This window comes from Aotus nancymaae, unplaced genomic scaffold (genome assembly GCF_030222135.1).
Source record: "Aotus nancymaae isolate 86718 unplaced genomic scaffold, 86718_ANA_hifiasm-v0.15.2.pri h1tg000007l, whole genome shotgun sequence".
Lineage (NCBI taxonomy): Eukaryota > Metazoa > Chordata > Mammalia > Primates > Aotidae > Aotus > Aotus nancymaae.
Window position 1 is genome coordinate 40454259 of NW_026988418.1, and position 24262 is coordinate 40478520.

Sequence of the window (24262 nt, forward strand, 5' to 3'; positions counted from 1 at the left end):
AAAATTGCTAGCTGGTGTCCAGCTAACTAGGGAGGCAAGTGAAGCCCACAGGGAATAGGCCAACCCAATGAGAGCATAATGATGGCAAGGAACAAGTTGAGAAGAAGTGAGGTCAAGGGAAAAGCGAAAGGGAGAGGAAGATGTTATCAGAGTGGGAGAATAGATCCAAATAATGAACACTCAGCTTCAGCCAGAGCCGCAGGGGGCTGAAAATGGGTTAGTGATGAACTTGGTGCTGGGGAGGCTTAAATATCTCTCAGACTGGGGTGGAATGGGAGTTAAAGCCTGGAAAGCTTTGCTGATAGCAATTCAACCCAGAGAATACTGTCCTCTCTGCTTTGAAACTTAGAGAAAATAAACATTGAATTTTCTAAACTAGGTACATGTATCTGCACATACACTGTCACATATATACAGGTGTGTGTGTGTGTGAGAGAGAGAGAGGGAGGGAGGGAGAGAGGGAGAGAGAGAGAGAAAGGGAGGGAGGGAGAGAGGGAGGGAGAGAGAAAGGGAGGGAGGGAGAGAGGGAGGGAGAGAGAAAGAGAGAGCATGCACACACAGATATATCTTAAGTACCTGCAAGTGATCTGGAAATCTGTAAGTAATGGCTAGTCCTGAAATGCATTACTGACTTTGGATTATGTTTAATTTAAACCTTGATGTGCCGGACAGTGTAACTCAGGAAGAGCTACAGAGGTGTATAACCTCCCTTCATTGTAAATAGCTTCTACCAAGCACCAATATTTTAACAGAGAGATGGGAATAGGAAAATTTTCATTGACATTTGGGGGAACAGGGGACAAATTTGAGAGACTTTTTCAAACATAGACTTGACAGAGCTTGGCAACTGGTCGGATGTGGGAGATGAGCGGGAGAGTCTAAAGTGAATGAGGCAGAAAGTTGGTGATCATTTCCCCCCATTTTACAGATGAAGAAACTAAGATTCAGAGAAATTAAAAGACTGCTCTATAACCACATGACTAGTAAGTGGCAGAACCAGTGTTGTTGTTCAGATCACCCGTCCTGTGCCCTTCATAATACATCATACTCCTCCACTTCCACCCCTGTGCAGAGGCAGAACTCTTTCATGCTCCAAGTTCCATTACTGAAGACACTAGGCTCAGCCTTAAGCTGTCTTTCCCACACTTCCCTTATGCTGGCAAAGGTGATTGATTACTCTTTCCTGGCCTGAGTAAGGAGTCCCAGCCAATGCTTCTGCGATGGTGTTCACAGGCCCCACTCATAGGACCTATCATACTGCCATGATGATGGTTCACCTGTTCATCCTCCCCACTAGAATTTGATGTCTCTGATGGAAAAGACCCAGTTCTGGGTCTTTTTATTTCTACCACTTAGCACAGTGTCTGACCCATACTAGCTGTCTAATAGATATTTCTTTAAAAAGAGCTGTGTTAATTAATCTTCATGCTTAATTCCAGGTTACATTCTGGAGTTAGTAAGATGCAATAAAATGTCAATAAAGGTCATTTTAGGCCTGGCCCAGTGGCTCACGCCTGTAATCCCAGCACTTTAGGAGACCGAGGTGGGTGGATCACTTGAGGTCAGGTATTCAAGACCAGCCTGATCAACATGGTGAAACCCCTCCTCTACTAAAAATACGAAAATTAGTCAGGGGTGGTGGCAGGCACCTGTAGTCTCAGCTACTCAGGAGGATAAGGCAGGAGAATTGTTTGAACCCGGGAGGTGGAGGTTTCAATGACCCAAGCTCATGCCACTGCACTCTACCCTGGGCAACCAAGCAAGACTCCCTCTCAATCAAACACACACACACACACACACACACACACACACACACACACACACACACACATCATTTTAACCAGCTCTGTGCCATTTGTTTCCTTCTTTCTTTCTTTTGTTGAGACTGAGTTTTGCTCTTGTTGCCTAGGCTGGAGTACAATTGCACGATCTCGTCTCACTGCAACCCCCATCTCCCGATTCAAGCAATTCTCTTGCCTCAGTCCCCAAGTAGCCTGGATTACAGGCACCCGCCACCATGCTCAGCTAGTTTTTGTATTTTTAGTAGAGAAAAGGTTTTACCATGTTGGTCAAGCTGGTCTCGAACTCCTGATCTCCGGTGATCCGCCTGCTTTGGCTTTCCAAAGTGCTGGGATTACAGGCATGAGCCACTGTGCCTGGCCTGCACTGTGCCATTTCTATATGAAACACTTCAAAGTGTAATCCAAACTTGGGTGCATGCATTTGTTTGTACTTGGAATGCAGCAAATTGTCTACCTGACATCTTTATTTGTTTGGGTTTTTGTTCTGAGCCCAGCATGTGCTGAAAGACACCAGCTTTGCTATTTCATTCTTCTTTTCCCCGACGAGGCCAAGTACCTGCAACAGTTGCTTTAGAGGCTGGTCCTTGTCTTAAGGAGCCCAGCCAACGAATCCAGGAGCTATCTCACAAGAGAGGATTGCTCCAGTCAATAAAGAGCAAACTGGAAAAGGTGACCCCCGTGGGCATGCCGAGGTGATGCAGATGATTTCAGTTCTACCTCTCAAAGAACATGAAGTACTGAAGAGAAGACAGACTTGGGCTGCCTGGGCCACAATTCCCATGAAATCTCTCCCCTCCGTCCTTCTGTGGCAATGCTGTCGAGGCCCATAGGGAAATGACTTACTGAGATGCGAACTGGGCGTTCATAGTACATGCATTTTCACAATATAGCACCTTTGGCCTCACAGGGAATGCTTTTTTAATTTGTCACCTTTTTGATATATTTACAGACACCTTCAAAATGGAATTTCATATTCCACACTCTCTTTGTGAATCACGTTACGTGGTATGGTATATGAGCTTGTTCAGGGCCTCCAGCCTTGGGTGATGATACACTTGGGTAATGATACACTAAAAATTAGTGAGATGACAGTAAACATGACAGCTCCTGTCTGCTATCAGTCATCTTGCCACCAGAGGACACAGCCCATTCATTCTGAGATGTGGCTCCTCAAATATCTTTTGCCGTGTAACAAATTATCCTGGAGGGATACCAAGGCCCCATTGTTTTTTATTTAAATGTCATAAGTTAAGACCTCAAAGATATGTCAGTGGCAGTGTATGAAAATTTATGTTTCCACAAGCAGTTTTTGTGCTTTTACTGCAGTGATAAAATCACTTTGTTCTTCAGTTTGGAGCCAAGGGAAGAATCAAGCTATTGTGTAGATTACTTAAAATTCCACAGTGCCTGCACCATTTGGCCAAAGAATGCTAAAAATTTGCAGCTGTTGCTCCCACAAAAGTTTCTAACTGGGGCAGCGGCTGCTGTTTAACACACAGCTGTTGTTAATTTGAGATGAAGATTTTTAATTGCCTTTGTGTCGAGATTTATTAAATAACATTTTAGCGGAACAAAAACTATAATAGTCGTATTAGCAGAATGCTGGAGGAAGAAAATAATTGGAACATGGCATTTTTTGCCTTGTAAGCCAAGTCTGAAAATATCTTTTCCACATGGAGGGCTCCCAGCCATTCCAGGAAAAGCATTTCCAGGTAAAGCCGGCCACAGAAGCCCTGATGGCCTCTCCAGGAGCTCAGCCACTTGCTCCCCTTAGTCATTTACCTGGAAGCACTTCTCCGGAGTGGCCTCCTCGTTCCCACACTCTCCATTCCCATTATACCAGGAGACAGGAGTCATAGTACTTACGGTAAACATAGCATTAGCTGGCAACTGGCGGCTCCGTTAAGTGGTCTGCATTATTTTGGGGAGCCTCTATAGTTGCTGTTTTCCTATTATATCCAGCCCATCCCTGACAATACTGTGAGGGGTCTGACCTCCTCTGCATTTGGCTTAGAGCAGCTGTATAGATGAGCAGAAGACAGAAGACTCAGACCTTTCCTGGATTTTCTGGAAAGGCAAAGAAGAGGGATGAGAGGCCCTTTTATTAAAAAGGGTCAACTAGTGTTCTCCCTTAAGAGGGAAGTTGCCAACTGCATAAAGAAAGGAGTTTTATGTATAAAGAAAGGCAAACCAGGAACATTGCAGAATGAGTTGTCAATCCTTATTACCTTGCTAAAATCTCAATCATGCTTGGGTGCTGATGGTAAATATTTCCTTTCAACAGGAAAACTCTGTCAGGCATTTATGGTGTACTCACAATGTGCAAGGTGCTGTGTGAGGTGCTCAGGGCACCCAGAGAAGCCTTCTGGGCTGACAACCAGTGAGGGAGCTGGAGCCCGAGAGTAAGACAGGAAGGGAGCACCCAGGTGCTGTTCACAGCATAGGCTCCAACAGAGGGAAGCATGTGATTTGTGCCTAAGGGATGAGAAAGACCTTGATGGTTAGAAAAAAGGATGAATGTGGCCAGGCACAGTGGCTCAGGCCTATAATCCCAGAAGTTTGGCAGGTTGAGGTGGGAAGATTGCTTGAGGCCAGGAGTTCAATACCAGCCTGGGCAACATAGTAAGAAAGACCCTGTCTCTACCAGAAAAATTTAAAATTTAGCTAGGTGTAGTGGTGTGCACCTGTAGTCCCAGCTACACAAGATGCCAAGGCAAGAGGATTGCTTCAGCCCAGGAGTTTGGAGTTCAAGGATGGAGTGAGCTGTGATTGTGCCACTGCAGAAAGAAAGAGAGAAAGAGAGAAAAGGAAGGAAGGAAGAAAGAAAGGAGGGAAATAAGGAAGAAATGAAGGAAATAAGGGAAGGAAGGGAAGGAGATGAATGGGTGCAGGAAGGAAGGAAGGAGATGAATGAGTAAAGAAAATGTGCTGGAATATAGAATATTATCCAGCCGTAAAAAGATAGAAATCCTGCCATTTGTGATAACATATTGGAAGACATTATGCTGAGTGAAATAAGCCAAGCAAAAAAGACAAATACTGCATGATCTCACATATATGTGGAATCTTAAAAAGTCAAATTCATTGAAGTAGATAGTAAGAATGGTGGTTGCCAGGGACTGGGGAGGTGGGGGAGGCGAGGGAGGCGGGGGAGGCGGGGAGGCGGGGGAGGTGGGGGAGGCAGGGGAGGCGGGGAGACGTGGCTCTGGAGACCTCACGTATAGCATGACGGTGCAGCTCACAACACTGTATTGTATACTTGATATTAGGAGAATAGATGTGAAATGTCTTCAGCACAAAAAGAGTAACTGTGTGAGGTGAAGGTTAATTAACTTGATTGTGGAAATCATTTCACAATATATATGTATATCAAATCATCACATTGTACTCTTAAATTTATGGTTTTATCAATGATACTGCAATAAAGCTGGGTAAGAAAACAAAAGAGGAGGAAGGAAGGGCCTTTCAAACTGAGGACCAAGAAGAACAAAGGCATGGAAAAGTCTGTCTTGTTGAAAAAACTGTGTTACTTGGACATGACAGTGCTGGGGGCGAGTAAGAAGTGGGGGTGAGGGGCCCAGCACAGTCGCTCACGCTGGTAATCCCAGCACTTTGGGAGGCTGAGGCTGGTGGATCACCTGAGGCCAGGAGTTTGAGACCAGCCTGGCCAACATGGTGAAACCCTGTCTCTATCAAAAACTATAAAAATTAGCCAGGCATGGTGGCGTACACCTGTAATCCCAGCTATTTGGGAGGCTGAGGCAGGAGGATCACTTGAACCTGGGGGGTGAAGGTTGGAGTGAGTTGAGATCACACCACTGCACTCCAGCCTGGATGATAGAGCAATACTCCATTTCAAAAAAAAAAAAAAGGAGAAGAAGAAATAGCAGGGGAAAGATGCTGGAGGGTAAAGCAGGACTAGATTCTGGATGGGATGCCACTATAGGGAATTTGAATTTTACTCTGGGGGCATTGGAGGCTATTGAGTGCTTTGGAGGTGGGAGTGCCCTGCTTTCCAGGCACATCATCCTGCTAGCAGGTCTCTGGGGCTCCAGATGCCTTCCCATTCTGACATGCGGAGGTGGAGTGATTGCCGTACACCAGACGGAGAGGATGAGGACCTGAACTGTGGCCAGGTCAATGTGGCCACAGTGGGGAGGAGAAAAGGGAACACCTCTGAGAATCAGAGCTCAGGCTCCAAATCCTAGGCTTGCTGTTTGCTAACTGTGCAGCTTAGACAATGGAGTTAACCTCTCTGTGCCTCTGCTTCCTCATCTGTAAAATGGGAATAATAACAGTACATGCCTCTTAAGGTTATTTTATATAACCTTATACACAACACCTAAAATGCTTAGAACAGGGGCTGGTACGATAAGCACTTGACAAAGGTGAGAGTCAAAGACGTACTGTTCATGAAAGGAATATGGCAGATACTCAGAACTGATAATAGCTAGGGGAAAAAACATTGAGGGACATTCTACAAAATAACTACTCATAATCTTCAAATGTGTCAAGGAAACCCACAGAAGCTGTTCCATACTGAAGGAGAGCAGAAGGACTTGACAACTAAAGGCAATGTGTGATCCTGAACTTGACCCATTGACTTCAGCGGACCTTATTTATTGAGTCAATTGGGACAATTCAATTGAAATTTGCAGGAGTCCAAGGATATCATTATGAAGGAGGATATGCTTGTTTCCTTGTTTGTAGGAAATGACATAAAATGTTCTGGAGTAAAGAGGCATCCAATGAGCAACTTATTCCCAAGTGTTTCTGAAAGTTGTTTGTCCTCACAACTCTTTTGTAAGTTTGTGATTGCTGAAAATAAAAACACCTTCTTTTTTAAATGAAAAGCTAGCATTTGTTGAGCATTCACTAAGTATCAGGAATTGTGGCCAGTGCTTTCCACATGAGCAGCTTCGGCTTTCCAAGGAAACTTCTCTGACTTTGCATCTCTACCAAAATAGAGCCGACTGCCCCTCCTCTGTGCCCCGATCACAGGCTGCACTCCTCTTCACTAACTTTTCGTGACCATGAGTTTCAAGTGGTCTTTGAAAAGTAACTGCTTGTTTGTCTGTGACACTCCCCCCTCCCACTTTGTGGATAGTCTAAGCTCTTTAACATCAAGGGCTATATCCCATTCTCCACTTGCAGCCCCTGGTATAGTAAATCCCAAGCTCCCAAGACGTCCTTAGTGGTTGGAACACTGAGGCTTGCTCACCATGGTGACTACCATTAAAAATGAGGCACCAGGCTTGGAATGCATGTCTGATATATGACTTCTTTTCAAGGTGGTCCTGGCTCTGGCAAAGGCACACAATGTGAAAAGCTGGTGGAAAAATATGGATTTACACATCTCTCAACTGGCAAGCTCCTGCATAAGGAACTGGCATCAGAATCTGAAAGAAGCAAATTGATCAGAGACATTATGGAACGTGGAGACCTGGTGCCCTCAGTAAGCAACAAAACCTGCCCCACACTACTGCCTTTCCTGTCTTTGTAATGAGTTTTTCTAATGAGTCTGAGCTGCTGGAACTAAACATCCCAAAGAAACAATAGCTGTATTTTCCTTCCTCCTTTGTAGCAATCCAGATGCAGGCAGGTCTACAGCGGAGAGCGCTTCTGCCCAACCAGGTCTGGCTGGCCCAGGGTCCTTCCATCTTGTTGCTCTACCAGCCCCTCGAATGTTGGCCTAATTTCACATTTCCCCCCAGATTCATTCCACTTTAGAATTGGAAAAGTTTCAAAATGGAAGTGAGTATGGTGCAGCAGAGCCTAGAATTAGAAACTCCCAGAAAATATAATGCTTTGGTCTAGTTCTGAGAGGTATGATGACATTATCTTGAAATCTGCTATCTTCTTGTATAGTTTAAGAATATCCTTTTTTCTATCTTTTTTCTTCTTAAGTCACCATCCATCTCTGAGAAGCTGGATGGCAGGGTTATCAAGAAATATTCATCCCTGCCACACTGGGTCCCATGCTAGGCTCTGTAATTAGGACTGTATGATACAGTCTCTGTTCACAACAGAGCTGTCTGATTCCTCTCTAACCAGCTGCACTCTCTTCCTGCCTGGACAACAGAATGGTCCTCAGGGAGGGAAAACAGACCATTACAATTGCCACCTAGCTGGCCTCCTAGAGCCTACTGTTTTCCTTACAGTCTCCTCTTTTCTTTTCTTTTTTTTTTTTATTGCATTTTAGGTTTTGGGGTACATGTGAAGAATATGCAAGATTGTTGCATAGATGCATACGTGGCAGTGTGATTTGCTGCCTTCCTCCCCTTCACCTATATCTGGCATTTCTCCCCATGCTATCTCTCCCCAACTCCCCACCCCCCGCTGTCCCTCCCCTATTTCCCCCCAACAGACCCCCGTGTGTAGTGCTCCCCTCCCTGTGTCCATGTGTTCTCATTGTTCAACACCCACCTATGAGTGAGAACATGCGGTGTTTGATTTTCTGTTCTTGTGTCAGTTTGCTGAGAATGATGGTTTCCAGGTTCATCCATGTCCCTACAAAGGAGGCGAACTCATCGTTTTCGATGGCTGCATAATATTCCATGGTGTATATGTGCCACATTTTCCCTGTCCAGTCTAGCATCGATGGGCATTTGAGTTGGTTCCAGGTCTTTGCTATTGTAAACTGTGCTGCAATGAACATTCGTGTGCATGTGTCCTTATAGTAGAACGATTTATAATCCTTTGGATATATACCCAGTAATGGGATTGCTGGGTCAAATGGAATTTCTATTTCTGGGTCCTTGAGGGATCGCCACACTGTCTTCCACAATGGTTGAACTAATTTACACTCCCACCAAAAGTGTAAAAGTGTTCCTATTTCTCCACATCCTCTCCAGCATCTGTTGTCTCCAGATTTTTTAATGATCGCCATTCTAACTGGCATGAGATGTTATCTCAAATAGTTTTTATTTGCATTTCTCTAATGACCAGTGATGATGAGCATTTTTTCATATGTTTCTTGGCCTCATGTATGTCTTCTTTGGTAAAGTATCTGTTCATATCCTTCGCCCACTTTTGAATGGGCTTGTTTTTTTTCTTGTAAATCTGTTTTAGTTCTTTGTAAATTCTGGATATCAGCCTTTTGTCAGATGGGTAAGCTGCAAAAATTTTTTCCCATTCTGTTGGTTGCTGGTTCACTCTAATGACTGTTTCTTTTGCCATGCAGAAGCTGTGGAGTTTGATTAGGTCCCATTTGTCTATTTTGGCTTTTGTTGCCATTGCTTTTGGTGTTTTGGTCATGAAGTCCTTGAATGGTCTTGCCTAGATTTTCTTCTAGGGTTTTTATGGTGTTAGGTCTTATGTTTAAATCTTTAATCCATCTGGAGTTAATTTTAGTGTAAGGTGTCAGGAAGGGGTCCAGTTTCTGCTTTCTGCATATGGCTAGCCAGTTTTCCCAACACCATTTATTAAACGGGGAATCCTTTCCCCATTGCTTGTTTTTGTCAGGTTTGTCAAAGATCGGATGGTTGTAGATATGTTGTGTTGCCTCCGAGGCCTCTGTTCTGTTCCATTGCTCTATATCTCTGTTTTGGTACCAGTACCATGCTGTTTTGATTACTGCAGCCTTGTAGTATAGTTTGATGTGCAGTAGTGTGATGCCTCCCGCTTTGTTCTTTTTGCTTAGAATTGACTTGGCTATGCAGGCTCTCTTTTGGTTCCATATGAAGTTTAAGGTGTTTTTTTCCAGTTCTGTGAAGAAGGTCTTTGGTAGCTTGATGGGGATAGCGTTGAATCTGTAAATTACTTTGGGCAGTATGACCATTTTCACAATATTGATTCTTCCTAACCATGAATATGGAATGTTTCTCCATCTGTTTGTGTCCTCTCTTATTTCGTTGAGCAGTGGTTTGTAGTTCTCCTTGAAGAGGTCCTTTATGTTCCTTGTTAGTTGTATTCCTAGGTATTTTATTCTCTTTGTAGCAATTGTGAATGGCAGTTCATTCTTGATTTGGCTCTCTTTAAGTCTGTTATTGGTGTATAGGAATGCTTGTGATTTTTGCACATTGATTTTGTATCCTGAGACTTTGCTGAAGTTGCTTATCAGTTTCAGGAGATTTGGGGCTGAGATGATGGGGTCTTCTAGATATACAATCATGTCGTCTGCAAATAGAGACAATTTGACTTTCTCCTTTCCTATTTGAATATCCTTTATTTCTGTTTCTTGCCTGATTGCTCTGGCTAGAACTTCCAGTACTATATTGGATAGGAGTGGTGAGAGAGGGCATCCTTGTCTAGTGCCATATTTCAAAGGGAATGCTTCCAGTTTTTGGCCATTCAGTATGATATTGGCTGTTGGTTTGTCGTAAATAGCTTTTATTGTTTTGAGATACGTTCTGTCAATACCTAGTTTATTGAGGGTTTTTAGCATAAAGGGCTGTTGAATTTTGTCAAAGGCCTTCTCTGCATCAATTGAGATAATCATGTGGTTTTTGTCTTTGGTTCTGTTTATGTGGTGAATTACATTTATAGACTTGCGTATGTTGAACCAGCCTTGCATCCCTGGGATGAATCCTACTTGATCATGGTGGATAAGCTTTTTGATGTGCTGTTGTAATCGGCTTGCCAGTATTTTATTGAAGATTTTTGCATCTATGTTCATTATGGATTTTGGCCTGAAGTTTTCTTTTCTTGCTGAGTCTCTGCCGGGTTTTGGTATCAGGATGATGTTGGTCTCATAAAATGATTTGGGAAGGATTCCCTCTTTTTGGATTATTTGGAATAGTTTCAGAAGAAATGGTACCAGCTCCTCTTTGTATGTCTGGTAGAATTTGGCTGTGAACCCATCTGGAACCGGGCTTTTTTTGGGTGGTAGGCTCTTAATTGCTGCCTTGACTTCAGACCTTGTTATTGGTCTATTCAGGGTTTTGACTTCTTCCTGGTTCAGGCTTGGGAGGAGGCAAGTGTCCAGGAATTTATCCATTTCTTCCAGGTTTCCTAGTTTATGTGCATAGAGTTGTTTGTAATAATCTCTGATGATGGTTTGAATTTCTGTGGAATCTGTGGTGATATCCCCTTTATCGTTTTTTATTGCATCTATTTGGTTATTCTCTCTTTTCTTTTTTATTAATCTGGCTAGTGGTCTATTTTGTTGATCTTTTCAAAAAACCAGCTCCTGGATTTATTGATTTTTTCAAGGATTTTTTGTGTCACTATCTTCCTTCAGTTCTGCTCTGATCTTAGTTATTTCTTGTCTTCTGCTAGGCTTTTAGTTTTTTTGATCTTGCTCCTCTAGCTCTTTCAATTTTGATGATAGTATGTCAATTTTAGATCTCTCCTTGCTTCTCATGTGGGCACTTATTGCTATATATTTATATACCACTTATTGCTAGAGACTGCTTTAATTGTGTCCCAGAGATTCTGGTATGTTGTGTCTTCATTCTCGTTGGTTTCGAAGAACATCTTTATTTCTGCCTTCATTTCATTGTTTATCCAGTCAACATTCAAGAGCCAGTTGTTCAGTTTCCATGAAGCTGTGCGGTTCTGGGTTGGTTTCTGAATTCTGAGTTCTAACTTGATTGCACTGTGGTCTGAGAGACTGTTATGATTTCCGTTCTTTTGTATTTGCTGAGGAGTGATTTACTTCCAACTATGTGGTCAATTTTAGAGTAGGTGTGATGTGGTGCTGAGAAGAATGTATATTCTGTGGATTTGGGGGTGGAGAGTTCTGTAAATGTCTATTAGGTTTGCTTGGTCCAGGTCTGAGTTCAAGTCCTGGATATCCTTGTTAATTTTCTGTCTGGTTGATCTGTCTAATATTGACAATGGGGTGTTAAAGTCTCCCACTATTATTGTGTGGGAGTCTAAGTCTCTTTGTAAGTCATTAAGAACTTGCCTCATGTATCTGGGTGCTCCTGTATTAGGTGCATATATATTTAGGATCGTTAGCTCTTCTTGTTGCATTGATCCTTTTACCATTATGTAATGTCCTTCTTTGTCTCTTTTGATCTTTGTTGCTTTAAAGTCTATTTTATCAGAGATGAGAATTGCAACTCCTGCTTTTTTTTTTGCTCTCCATTTGCTTTATAAATCTTCCTCCATCCCTTTATTTTGAGCCTTTGTGTATCCTTGCATGTGAGATGGGTTTCCTGGATACAGCACACCGATGGGTTTTGGCTTTTTATCCAATTTTCCAGTCTGTGTCTTTTAATTGGGGCATTTAGTCCATTTATGTTTAGGGTTAATATTGTTATGTGTGAATTTGATATTGCTATTTTGATGCTAGCTGACTGTTTTGCCCATTAGTTGATGCAGATTCTTCATTGTGTTGATGCTCTTTACCATTTGGTATGTTTTTGGAGTGGCTGGTACTGGTTGTTCTTTTCTATGTGTAGTGCCTCTTTCAGGAGCTCTTGTAAAGCAGGCCTGGTGGTGATGAAATCTCTGAGTACTTGCTTGTTCGCAAAGGATTTTATATTTCCTTCACTTTTGAAGCTTAGTTTGACTGGATATGAAATTCTGGGTTGAAAGTTCTTTTCTTTAAGAATGTTGGATATTTGCCTCCACTCTCTTCTGGCTTGTAGGGTTTCTGCTGAGAAATCTGCTGTGAATCTGATGGGCTTCCCTTTGTGGGTAACCCGACCTTTCTCTCTGGCTGCCCTTAGCATTTTCTCCTTCGTTTCAACCCTGGTGAATCCGACGATTATGTGCCTTGGGGTTGCTCTTCCTGAGGAATATCTTTGTGGTGTTCTCTGTATTTCCTGGGCTTGAATATTGGCCTGCCTTGCTAGGTTGGGGAAGTTTTCCTGGATAATATCCTGAAAAGTATTTTCCAGCTTGGATTCATTCTCCATCACATTCAGGTACACCTATCAAACATAGATTAGGTCTTTTCACATAGTCCCATATTTCTTGTTGACTTTGTTCATTCCTTTTTACCCTTTTTTCTCTAATCTTGCCTTCTCATTTTATTTCATTGAGTTGATCTTCGACCTCTGATATCCTTTCTTCTGCTTGGTCAATTCGGCTGTTGAAACTTGTGCATGCTTCACGAAGTTCTTGTGTTGTGTTTTTCAGCCCCATCAATTCATTTATATTCCTCTCTAAGTTGTCCATTCTTGTTAGCATTTCATCAAATCTTTTTTCAAGGTTCTTAGTTTCTTTGCATTGGGTTAGAACATGTTCTTTTAGCTCACGGAAGTTTCTTATTACCCACCTTCTGAAGCCCGATTCTGTCATTTCATCACACTCATTCTCCATCCAGCCTTGTTCCCTTGCTGGTGAGGAGTTGTGATCCCTTGTTGGAGGACAGGTGTTCTGGTTTTGGGTGTTTTCATCCTTTTTGCACTGGTTTCTTCCCATCTTTGTGGATTTATCCACCTGTCATCTTTGTAGTTGCTGACTTTCTAATTGGGTCTCTGAGTGGATGTCCTGTTTGTTGATGATGAAGTTATTTCGTTTTCTTAGTTTTCCTTCTAACAGTCTGGCCCCTCTACTGTAGGACTGCTGAGGTCCACTCCAGGCCCTGCTTGCCTGGGGATCACCTGCAGCAGCTGAAGAACAGTAAGGGTTGCCGCCAGTTTCTTCTTCTGCTTTGTCCCAGAAGGATACCCGCCAAATGTCAGTCTGAACTCTCCTTTATGAGGTGACTCTTTGGATATACGGGGGTCAGGGAGCTGCTTGAGGAGACAGTCTGTCTTTTATAGGAGCTCAAGTGCTGAGCTGTGAGCTCTGTTGTTCATTCAGAGCTGCTGGGCAGGTACGTTTAAGTCTGCTGCAGCAGAACTCATAAACCCCTTTGTTTTCCCAGGTGTTCTGTCGCGGGGAGTTAGGGCTGTATTTATGAGTTTCTGCTGTGCTGCTGCCGCCTTTTTTTTTTCTTTCTTTCAGGGCTGCCCTGCCCAGCAAGGAGGCAACCTAGTCACTGTCTGCCTGCAGAGGCTTTGCTGAGCTGCTGTGGGCTCTGCCCAGCTGCGTTGTGAACTTCCCAGCAGTTCTGTTTATTTGGGTGCAGTTAGAACTGCCTCGGCAATGGTGGTCCGCCTCTGTAATGACGGACTCTCTCTGTAACTGCGGGTTGCCTCAGCAATGGTGGACTACCTCCGTAGTGGTGGAGTGCCTCGGTAATGGCGGACGCCCCTCCCCCACAGAGCTGGACTGTCCTGGGTTCAGCTGTGCTTGCTGTGAAACTCTCAACCCAGAGCGTTTCCAATTGCTGTTTTTTGTGCATGGGGGCGGGGGGCGGGGTGGGACCAGCCGGGCCTGGTCACCTGGCTCCCTGCCTCAGAGCCTTTTTTTTTTTTTTAGTTGAACGGTCAGCTCTCTCCCAGGTGTTCTGGTCGCCTGTTGAAAAGGCGCCGGGATCTGTGTGATTTCCCGTGCGGCAACCCACTGTGCCGGCTGAAACAGCGGCACTGAGATTCGTGGAGCTTTTTTGCCCTGGAATCTCCTGGCCTGGCTCCCTGTTTCAGTACCCCCACTTTTTTTTTTTTTTTAATCAGATGAATGAGCGACTCTGCCTTCCCGGAGCTTCCCGGGGCTCCCCTTGCTGGCTAACAGGGGACCCAGTTCCACTCCAGCAAAACAGCCGTGCCAGCCAAAACAGCCGCGCTGGTGACTCGTGGGACTCCTCCACCTGGGAATCTCCTGGTCTGTGGGCAATAAAAATCCGTCTGGAAATGCGGCATCCACTCACCTTCTGCACTTTCACTGGGAGCTGCAATCCTGAGCTGCTCCTAACTGGCCATCTTGGATCTTCCCCTCAACCAGTCTCCTCTTTTCACAACAGCTGTTACTGGAAAGCGGTCCTGATTCAGACCCCAAGAGAGGGTTCTTGGATCCTGTGCAAGAAATAACTCAGGGCGAGTTGTAGAGTAAAGTGAAAGCAAGTTTATTAAGAAAGTAGAGGAATAAAAGAATGGCTACTCTAAGGACAGAGCATCCTGAGGGCTGCTGGTTTCCCATTTTTATGGTTATTTCTTGATGATATACTAAACAAGGGGTGGATTATTCATGCCTCCCCAACGTTGCCATGGCATTTGTAAACTGTCATGGCACTGGTGGGAGTGTAGCAGTGAAGACAACCAGAGGTCACTCTTGTTGCCATCTTGGTTTTGGTGAGTTTTAGCCAGTTTCTTTACTGCAACCTGTTTTATCAGCAAGATCCTTATGACCTGTATCTTGTGTGGACCTTCTATCTCATCCTGTGACTTAAAATGCCTTCACCTGGCTGGGCACAGTGGTTCATGCCTATAATCCCAGCACTTTGGGAGGATAAGGCAGGCAAATTAGCTGAGGTCAGGAGTTCGAGACCAGCCTGGCCCACATGGTGAAACCCTGTCTCTACTAAAAATACAAAAAATTAGCTGGGTGTGGTGGTGGGTGCCTGTAATCCCAGCTACTCAGGAGGCTGAGGTAGAAGAATCGTTTTAACTCAGGAGGCAGAGGTTGCAGTGAGCCAAGATCATGCCACTGCACTCCAGCCTAGGCAACAGTGCGAGACTCTGTCTGAAAAAAAAAAAAAAAAGAAAATGCCTTAACCTTCTGAGAATGCAGCCCAGTAGGTCTCAGCCTTATTTTACCCAGCCTTTATTCAAGATGGAGTTGCTCTGGTTCAAACACCTCTGACACAGCCAGAATTATTTCTTTAAAACATTTATCAAAGTGTGTTATTCACTTCCTCAAAACCTTCCAGTGGCTGCCCACTGCACTTAGGATGGCATACAGACTCCTTCCTCAGCTCCGGCCTCCAGCTCCCTCTCCACTGTCATTTCCCACCACTCTCACCTTGCTCACTCCCACCCGCCACTGGCCTCCTTGTTCCTCCCACAAGTCAGACTGTTCCTGCCTCAGGGCCTTCGCACTAGCTGTGTCTGCAGCCTGAGTGCTCTCCCTTCACACAGTCACGTAGTTTGCTCCTTTACTTCATCCAGATCTCCACTTCAGTGTTACACTTTATCAGATGCCTTCCCTGACCACCCTATAGGAAGTAACACCTCGAGCATTCTATATCTCTTTTTCTTGCTCTAATTTTGTACCTGTCAGTTATCTGCAGCTGACTTTTTATTATGTATTTATTTGTTCGTCTATTGCTTGTCTTCTTCATTAGAATAAACTTCATGTGGACTTCATTCACGATTGTCTAGGGATAGATTCTGACCACACTTGCGATGGCCACATTCCCTAAGCCCCTGCCAAAAGCCAGAGAGCCCACGAGCAAGGAATTCGTCTGCTGGCAGCTGATCGCATTTTTCCTCTACCAATTTCCTGACTCTGGCGTATTTCTCTCACTTCCTTTTCCATAAGCACTTGTTAAATACAAATTTTCAACAAAGACAGTTATGTTGCTTGAAAATGCTATTTTACATCTACCAAAAGTCTTTTAAGTCAGTAGATGTCAAATTTTGTAAAATATATACTGGAACAAAATTAACAGTAAAATACCTTTTTTTTTTGAGACAGAGTCTCGCTGATTGCACAGGCTAGAGTGCAGTGCCATGATCTCAGCCCACTGCGACCTCCACTTCCCGAGTTCGAGTGATTCTCCTGCCTCAGCCTCCTGAGTAGCCGGAATTACAGGCACCCACAATAGCTGGCTAATTTTTGTATTTTTAGTAGAGATGGAGTTTTGCCATGTTGGCCAGGCTGGTCTTGAACTCCTGACCTCAGGTGATCCGCCCGACTCAGCCTCTCAAAGTGCTGGGATTACAGGTGTGAGCCACCGCACCCAGCCAGTAAAATCCTTTTTATACCATGTTTTGTCTAGTTTTAAATTGCCATTATGCCGAACTCATGGAGTGCTACCATATAAAATACAGCTACCTTATCTCCTCTAATCTAAGATGCCAATATTTTAAGACAGATAACCAATAAGAATGTACCAGTAAAAAAAAAACACTAACAATTAAACCATGATGCAGAACTAATTATAAATACCTGCCAATTTAATAGATATTAAAATATAGAGTCAGGGGTGGAAGAATGAAATGAAATATGGTCTATTGCTATCTGCTGCTAACCTTATCAGAACGTTCCTCTGTCCCTCAGTGGATGACTGCAGGAGACTTGGGGTACTTCTAGTGTTCTGTGGAAGAGCTCAGGTCCTGATCACTCTTGCTTTGCTCCAGGGCATCGTTCTGGAGCTCCTGAAGGAGGCCATGGTGGCCAGCCTTGGGGACACCAGGGGCTTCCTGATTGACGGCTATCCTCGGGAGGTGAAGCAAGGAGAAGAGTTTGGACGCAGGGTGAGTCGCTGTTATGGAGATCCTTCCAGAAGAGAAATAGGGGACATTATTGAGGTTGGGGGAAAATTCAAAGTCCATTTATTTCCCAATTACATTAATGAAAACTTTCCATTACAAGTGGCAGAAACTTGACTCAAACTAGAAATTTTAAAAGGAGGAGTAGATTTATTGACTTAAGTAACTAAAACACCCAGTAGTGGCTTAGATTTGCTTGACTCCAGATATCCAAACGTGTCCATCAATTGTCTGACTCTCTCTCTCTCTCTCAAATTCCCTTTCCTTTGTGTTGACCCCATTTTCTTACTGATCAAGGCTTAAGGCTTACATTCTACCATCTTAGTGACCTCATAGAAGTGTTTCTGTTTCCCCGTGGGTCCAGCAAAAGACCCAGAGTTGTGTTTTCTCATCCTGGATTTGGTCACAGCACCATCATCACTGAACCAACCACTGTGGCCAAGAGGGAAGGGGAGGGAATATGCTGGCTGGCCCATCTTGGAGGACCAGGGAAGGATGGGAAAGGAGGAGGGAGCACAGGCACCACACCTGAACCACACAGGAAAGGAAAATTACCTCCAGGAAAAGTAGGGCTGCCCTTACAAGAAGACAAGGCGAATGGGTGCTGGACAGGCAGAATCAGAACCACACACTGCCCTCCTGCTATCCTCTCACCATCCCACCTCACAGCCCAGCCTCTCCTAGTGAGGAGGGTAGGTCAGGGCCACTCACAGGGGAGCAGCAGTAAGTAAAAACCATTGTGGCTTCCATGAATGGAACCCACTCTGGACCAGATCCTGTGCCCACACTTTATAGAGAGTACCTGTAATTTTACAAGTCCAGGCAAGAAGGGTACAACTGGCCCCATTTGTTAAACAAAGACTGACTTTGAGAACCTGCAAGAAATTCACATTTATAGAGATATTCCTTTAGACTAGTTTTGAAACATTTTTCATATACGTTTTTTATTTGATTTTTTAAAATAACATTTTAGATAGATAGGGGAAGTGTTATCTTCATGTTAAAGGTGATGAGTGAAGCCCAGAGAGGATTGATGACTTGCCCATGGCCACACAGTTGGTGATAACTTACTGATAAGTGTCAACTGCTGGCAGGACTAAGATTTTGTGGGGCCCATCACCATCCATCTCTAGTAACATTGATTGAAGTGAATTATACTTGGGTGTCTCCGGGGGTTTACTTTGACTTCCTTCTGAGCCTGTGTCACGTGTCTTCCTCAGACAGTATCAAAATACTTAAAGGTCAATTGCTCATCTTCCCCTATACCTCCTACATGAAACCAGAGTCAAAGAAAACATTTCTAGGTCTGGTTGGCATGAGTGGACCCTGGACCCACTCTGGCTGTCCCTCAGCTCCAGGGCTTCCATCAGCAAGGTGGGGGTAGGCAGGGAGAGGTAGATTTGTGAAGCAGAGTCCCATGACTGGGGAAGTTTCAGGCAGTTCTTAATAGGGGACACGCTCATGCCCAAATTCTAATGAGCTTTTTCCCATGAACAAACCACTTGAAGAGCACAAATCTCAATATAAATCAACTAGTTTTTTACAAAATGGAATTGAGAGCATTGTTCTACTTTTTAAATAGTTGTGGTAAAACAGACATAACTAAATTTATCATCTTAACCATTTTTAAGTGTACAGTTAAATGATGTTGAGTACGTTCATATTGTTGTGAAGCCATCACCACCATCCATCTTGAGAAGTCTTTTTATCATGCCAAACTGAAACTCCACCCTTTATTTATTTACTTATTATTTTATTTTTATTTTGGGAGACAAGATTTTGCCCTATTGCCCTAGCTGGAGTGTAGTGGTGCAATCATAGCTCACTGCAGCCTTGACCTCACAGGCTCAGGCAGTCCTCCCACCTCGGCCTCCTGAGTAGCTGGGACTACAAGTGTACACCACCACACCCAGCTAAATTTTTTGATTTTTTTTGTAGACATGGGGGTCTCACTCTGTTACCAGGGCTGGACTTGAACTCCTGGGCTCAGATGATCCTCTCACTTCAACCTCCCAAAGTTCTGGGATTACAGGTGCGAGCCACCGCAACTGCCTGAAACTCTACTCTCTCCCTCCTTTCCCCAGCTCCTGATAGCCACCATTTTTCTTTCTGTCTCTGTTAATTTCACTATTCTAGGTACCTTTTATTTCACTTAACAGAATGTCCTCAAGCTTCATTCATGTTGTAGCATGTGTCAGAATTTCCTTTTGTTTCCAGGTCAAATAACATTCCATTGTATGTGTATGCCACATTATTTTTATTCATTCACCTATGGATAGAGACTGGGGTTGCTTTCACTTTCCGGCTATTGTGAATAATGTTGCCATGACTATGCATGTACAGTATCTGTTCAAGTTCCTGCTTTGGGCATTTACTGAAAAGTGGAATTGCTAGATCATATGGTAATTCTATTTTTAATTTTTTGAGGAGCCACCATACTACACATATACATACCTACTGTCAGACATAGTGGCCACACCATTTTACATTCCTACCAACGATGCATGAGGATTTCAATTTCTTCTCACCAACACTCGTTATTTTATGGGGGTTTTTGATAGTAGGTGTGATTACCACCATCCTAATAGGTGTGAGGTGGTATCTTCTTGTGGTTTTGATGAGCAGTTCTCTAATGATTAGTGACATTGAGCATCTTTTCATATGCTTTCTGGCCAATTGTATATCTTCTCTGGAGAAATGTCTGAGTCCTTTACCCATTTTAAACGAAGTTGTTTTCTTTTTGTTGTCGTCGAGTTGTAGGAGTTCTCCATATATTTTGGATAGTAACTCCTTATCAGATATATGACTTGCAGGTATTTTCTTTCATTTGCTAGGTTGTCTTTTCACTCTTTTGATTGTGTCCTTTGATGCACAAAAGCTTTTCATTTTGGTGTAGTCCAGTTTATCTATTTTTGCTTTTGTTGACTGTGCTTTTTTTCCTGTACAAGAAGTTATTGCCTCATCAAATGTCATGAAGCCTTCCCTCTGTATTTTCTTCTAAAAGTTTTGTAGTTTTAGCTCTTATATAAGGTATTTTGATCCATTTTGTTTGTTTGAGACAGAGTCTCACTCTGTCACCCAGGCTGCAGTGCAGTGGTGCGATCTCGGTTCACTGCAACTTCTGCCTCCCGGGTTCAAGCAATTCTCGTGCCTCAGCCTCCTGAACAGCTGGGACTACAAGCGCATGCCACCACACCTGGCTAATTTTTTTTTTGTACTTTTAGTAGAGACTGGGGTTCACCATGTTGCCCAGGCTTGTCTTGAACTCCCAGCCTCATGTGATCCGCCCTGCCTTGGCCTCGCAAAGTGCTGGGATTACAGGCATGAGCTACCACACCTAGCCTTGATCCATTTTGAGATAATATTTTGTATATGGTGTCAGATAAGAGTCAGATTTCATTCTTTTGCATATGGATATCTAGTTTTCCCAATGCCATTTGTTGAAAGACTATTTTCCCCCACAGAATGATCTTGATATCTATGTTAGTCCATTTGCATTGCTATGAGGAATATCTGAGGCTGGGTACTTAATAAAGAAAAGAGGTGATTTTGGCTCATGGTTCTGCAGCCTGTACAGGAAGCATGGCATTGGCATCAGCTCCTGGTGAGGCCTCAGGAAGCTTCCACTCAGAGCAGAAGGTGAAGGAGAAGCCAGTGCATCACATGTTGAGAGAGAGACACCAGAGGCCCCGACTCTTTTATATAATCACATCTTCCGTGAACTCATAGATTGATAACTCAGTCATTACCATGAGGACAGCACCAAGCCATTCACAAGCGACCTGCCCCCATGACCCAAACATCTTCAAGTGGCCCCACTCCAACATTGGAGGTCACATTTCAACATGAGATTTGGAGGGGACAAATTCCAGACCATGTTAGCATCCTTGTGAAAAATCATTTGACCATATATATGTGAGGGTTTATTTCTGGGCTGTCTATTCTGTTGGTCTGTCTATCTGTCTTTATGTCTGTACCACATTCTTTTGATTACTGTAGCTTAGTAATAAGTTTTGAAATCAGAAAATGTGAGACCTCTGACTTCGCTGTTCTTTTTGATGACTATTTTGGCAATTCAGGGCCTCTTGAGATTCTGTATGGTTTTAGAATGATATTTCTATTCCTGCCAAAAAAAAAAACACACACACACATTGGGATTTTGATAGGAATTACATTAAATCTTAGATTATTTTGGGTAATATTAGCATCTTAGCAATATTAAGCCTTCCATGGATTGTTTTAGATTTTGTTTATTCTAATCCTCTAGCCAACGTCTAAGCTGTGGATAAGTCCCTGGGGATACATTCTGAGTAATTGAGGAACGGGAATATTTTTCTTACACCACCTCAGAATCAAGGCCTGTGCAGGACTGGGGAGTTAGAAGGGGTACAGAGAGAGGAAGGTGTGGTCCAGCCATTAAGAAGCTTCCTGTCTATGAGGACTGGCAGTTATGTAAGCATGCCACTAGAGTACAATTGCAGATGTATAATAACTGCCTGCAGGGTCAACAGTGTTTACTGAGGTTCAGGCTTTTCACACTTTCATTGCCCTTGAACTTAAGGTCAGAAGAGCTCTGAGAGAGCCTCCAGGAAAGTCAAGACAGGTCCTGCGCTTGTTTGGAAGTGATAGGAATAGAAGTCTTTTATTATTATTGCTGTGAGAGGTGGTAGAATATTCTTTTGAGACCATCAAATGTCAAGGACAAGATGTATAGTAAATAAATAAGGAGGCGCGCTCTCTCAGTCAACAACAACAAAATTAAATCATGATTCTTATTCTTCTTTGGGGGATTTTAAAATTGAGTCTGAAGGCAAACCCCAGAACTTAGGCCTATGGGGTTCCACACCATTTTGAGCAATGACAGCCCCGGAGCTTCCCAAGGTGACATCATTAAAGCGTATCACTCATGTACTCTGGAGTCAGAAAACCTAGGTTTTCACCTCTGTCATATATTATGGAGATCATAATACCTGTTAACATCTATTTAAAGGGTTTTGTAAACATCAGATTATATAACATACAAAAATGTCTTCTAAGCTATAAAAGTTTATAAAATATTGTCAGTGTAGCGTCACTCATGTGTTAATCACACCTCATACAAGCCTCTAAAATTCCTGCATCATCACCGCTTCCTCCTTTGCTTAAAACCCAGTTAGGATGAGTCCAGAGCTCTGTGCAGCGCATTGGTCTGTCCTCTGGCCTTTGCGTAAGTATGAATTCAGATGAGCCATGTGATCTTCCCTAAAGTAAAGCAAAAACTTCCTCTCCCACTGTAGTCCCTGTTCAGACAGGTTTTAGAATGTGGCAGAGAAGAAGCCTAAATAGAACTAAGGAACAAGAAAGTAATCCACATGGTGACTGGACAGTTTCACCCAGTACTGAAATTCATCATGCATTTTAAACAACACACAGGTGACCCATTTCATTACTGAACATACAACCCTTAAGCGACATCTTCAAAGATAGTTTCTTACATACTGCTAGGAGGAACTTACAGAGACTAAGAGTGATAGTGATTTGTCCCTGGATACAGTAACTTTAGAAGATTCTAGTATCAATTAAGCAGATGTGCAAGAGAACACATCCAGCCCTCCAGAATGAGCACCTGCTTTAAACCTGACCAGATGACCGGGCATGGTAGCTCACGCCTGTAATTCCAGCACTTTGGAAGACCAAGGCAGGCAGATCACCTGAGGTCAGGAATTTGATACTAGCCAGACCAAAATGGTGAAACCCTGTTTCTACTAAAAATACAATAAGCCAGGCATGGTGGCGCATGCCTGTAATCCCAGATACTTAGGAGGCTGAGCCAGTAGAATTACTTGAACCCAGGAGGCTGAGGTTGCAGTGAGCTGAAATTGCACCACTGTACTCCAGCCTGGGTAACAGAGGTGAGACTCCATCTCAAAAAAAAAAAAAAAACCCTGACCAGATGAACAAAGATGCTACAAAGACAGAATGAGCTACTGTTGACTCATTAATGCCCTGCAGGGCTCTTCATTTGTAGCTCCCCTCCGAATTACAGGCAAGAAGTTAATTTGAAATTTGACAAAGACAAATGTAGACATCTGATTTTCCCCAGAGATTCAGAGTAATAAGCTTCGTTGAAAGCATAGTGTTTCCCGTATGCGCATCAGGCCTGCAACTATGTTTGAAGTCCACTCAAGCCTGGGAGGTTTTAACCAGCCCACAGAAATCTCCCCAGCCTTTCCGTGTCACCAAAATTGATGTGCCGATGCATTGGACCATCTGTTGACTTTAAAATTTCAGTTAGTTAGGCTGACACTTTTGCATACCTGTAGCTGAGTTCTCTAAGATGCAAGGTCCTTTGAGGATTTCCTTGGCCACTGCATATGACATCACTAAAAATCAAATGCAAACTAATGTCCACGGCTTAAGGGTAAGTCTATGTGTGGTTTCTCTTTTACCTTCCTATCTTCTATTCCTCAGACTGGTTTTGTCCCTATTGAATGACAACCTGTGCCTTCAGTCTGCAGCATGATTTACTGGGGGAGGGAAGGCTGTGTGTATGTGCGTGTGTGCATGTATGCTGTAAGCATGTAGATGTATGTAACAGGGCAGAAGGAATGTGAGGGAGGAGTCAGGATTTCTGATCACTATCCCTATCCCCCACTCCAGCTGAGAGGTTAGAGTGACTCTGGTGTGAACAGACCTGCATTTGGAGCCTGGTTTTGGGTGGTAAGCAAGTCAGCTAACTTTGTAGATCTCCATTTCCTCTTCTGTAAAATGTTGGTTAGAAATACCTACCTCAGTGATTGTTGGGAAGATGGGATGGGATCCTTGACAAGTGCCTTTACACATTTATAAGCCTACATACGGTGTTCAATGTATCATTAGTTTTTTTAATAATGTGTGTTTTTTCTGACTATAGAAATAAAAATTGGCCAAGCGTGGTGGCTCACGCCTGTAATCCCAGCACTTTGGGAGGCCAAGGCAGGTGGATCACGAGGTCAGGAGTTCAAGACCAGCCTGGCCAATATGGTGAAACCCTGTCTCTACTAAAAATACAAAAATTAGCTGGGTGTGGTGGACCTTGTAGTCCCAGCTGCTTGGGAGGCTGAGACACGAGAATCGCTTGAACCCAAGAGGTGGAGGTTGCAATGAGCTGAGATCACACCACTGCACTCCAGCCTCGGTGACAGAGCAAGACTCCAGCTCAAAAAATAAAGAAATAAGAATTGTATATATGAAACAATATACAAAACAAAGAATAACCACCCAGTGATA

General features: G+C 43.5%; 1 protein-coding gene across 3 annotated transcripts in view; it reads left to right on the plus strand.

The window, feature by feature from the left end:
- Positions 1 to 24262, plus strand: part of AK5 (adenylate kinase 5) — a 312660-nt gene that overhangs the window by 248645 nt on the left and 39753 nt on the right. For all 3 annotated transcript variants that reach the window (XM_012442778.2, XM_064372526.1, XM_064372527.1), the window contains exons 11-12: positions 7094 to 7257; positions 16883 to 16999. In XM_012442778.2, the coding sequence (XP_012298201.2) occupies positions 7094 to 7257; positions 16883 to 16999 (281 nt within the window). The remainder of the gene's footprint in view (positions 1 to 7093; positions 7258 to 16882; positions 17000 to 24262) is intronic.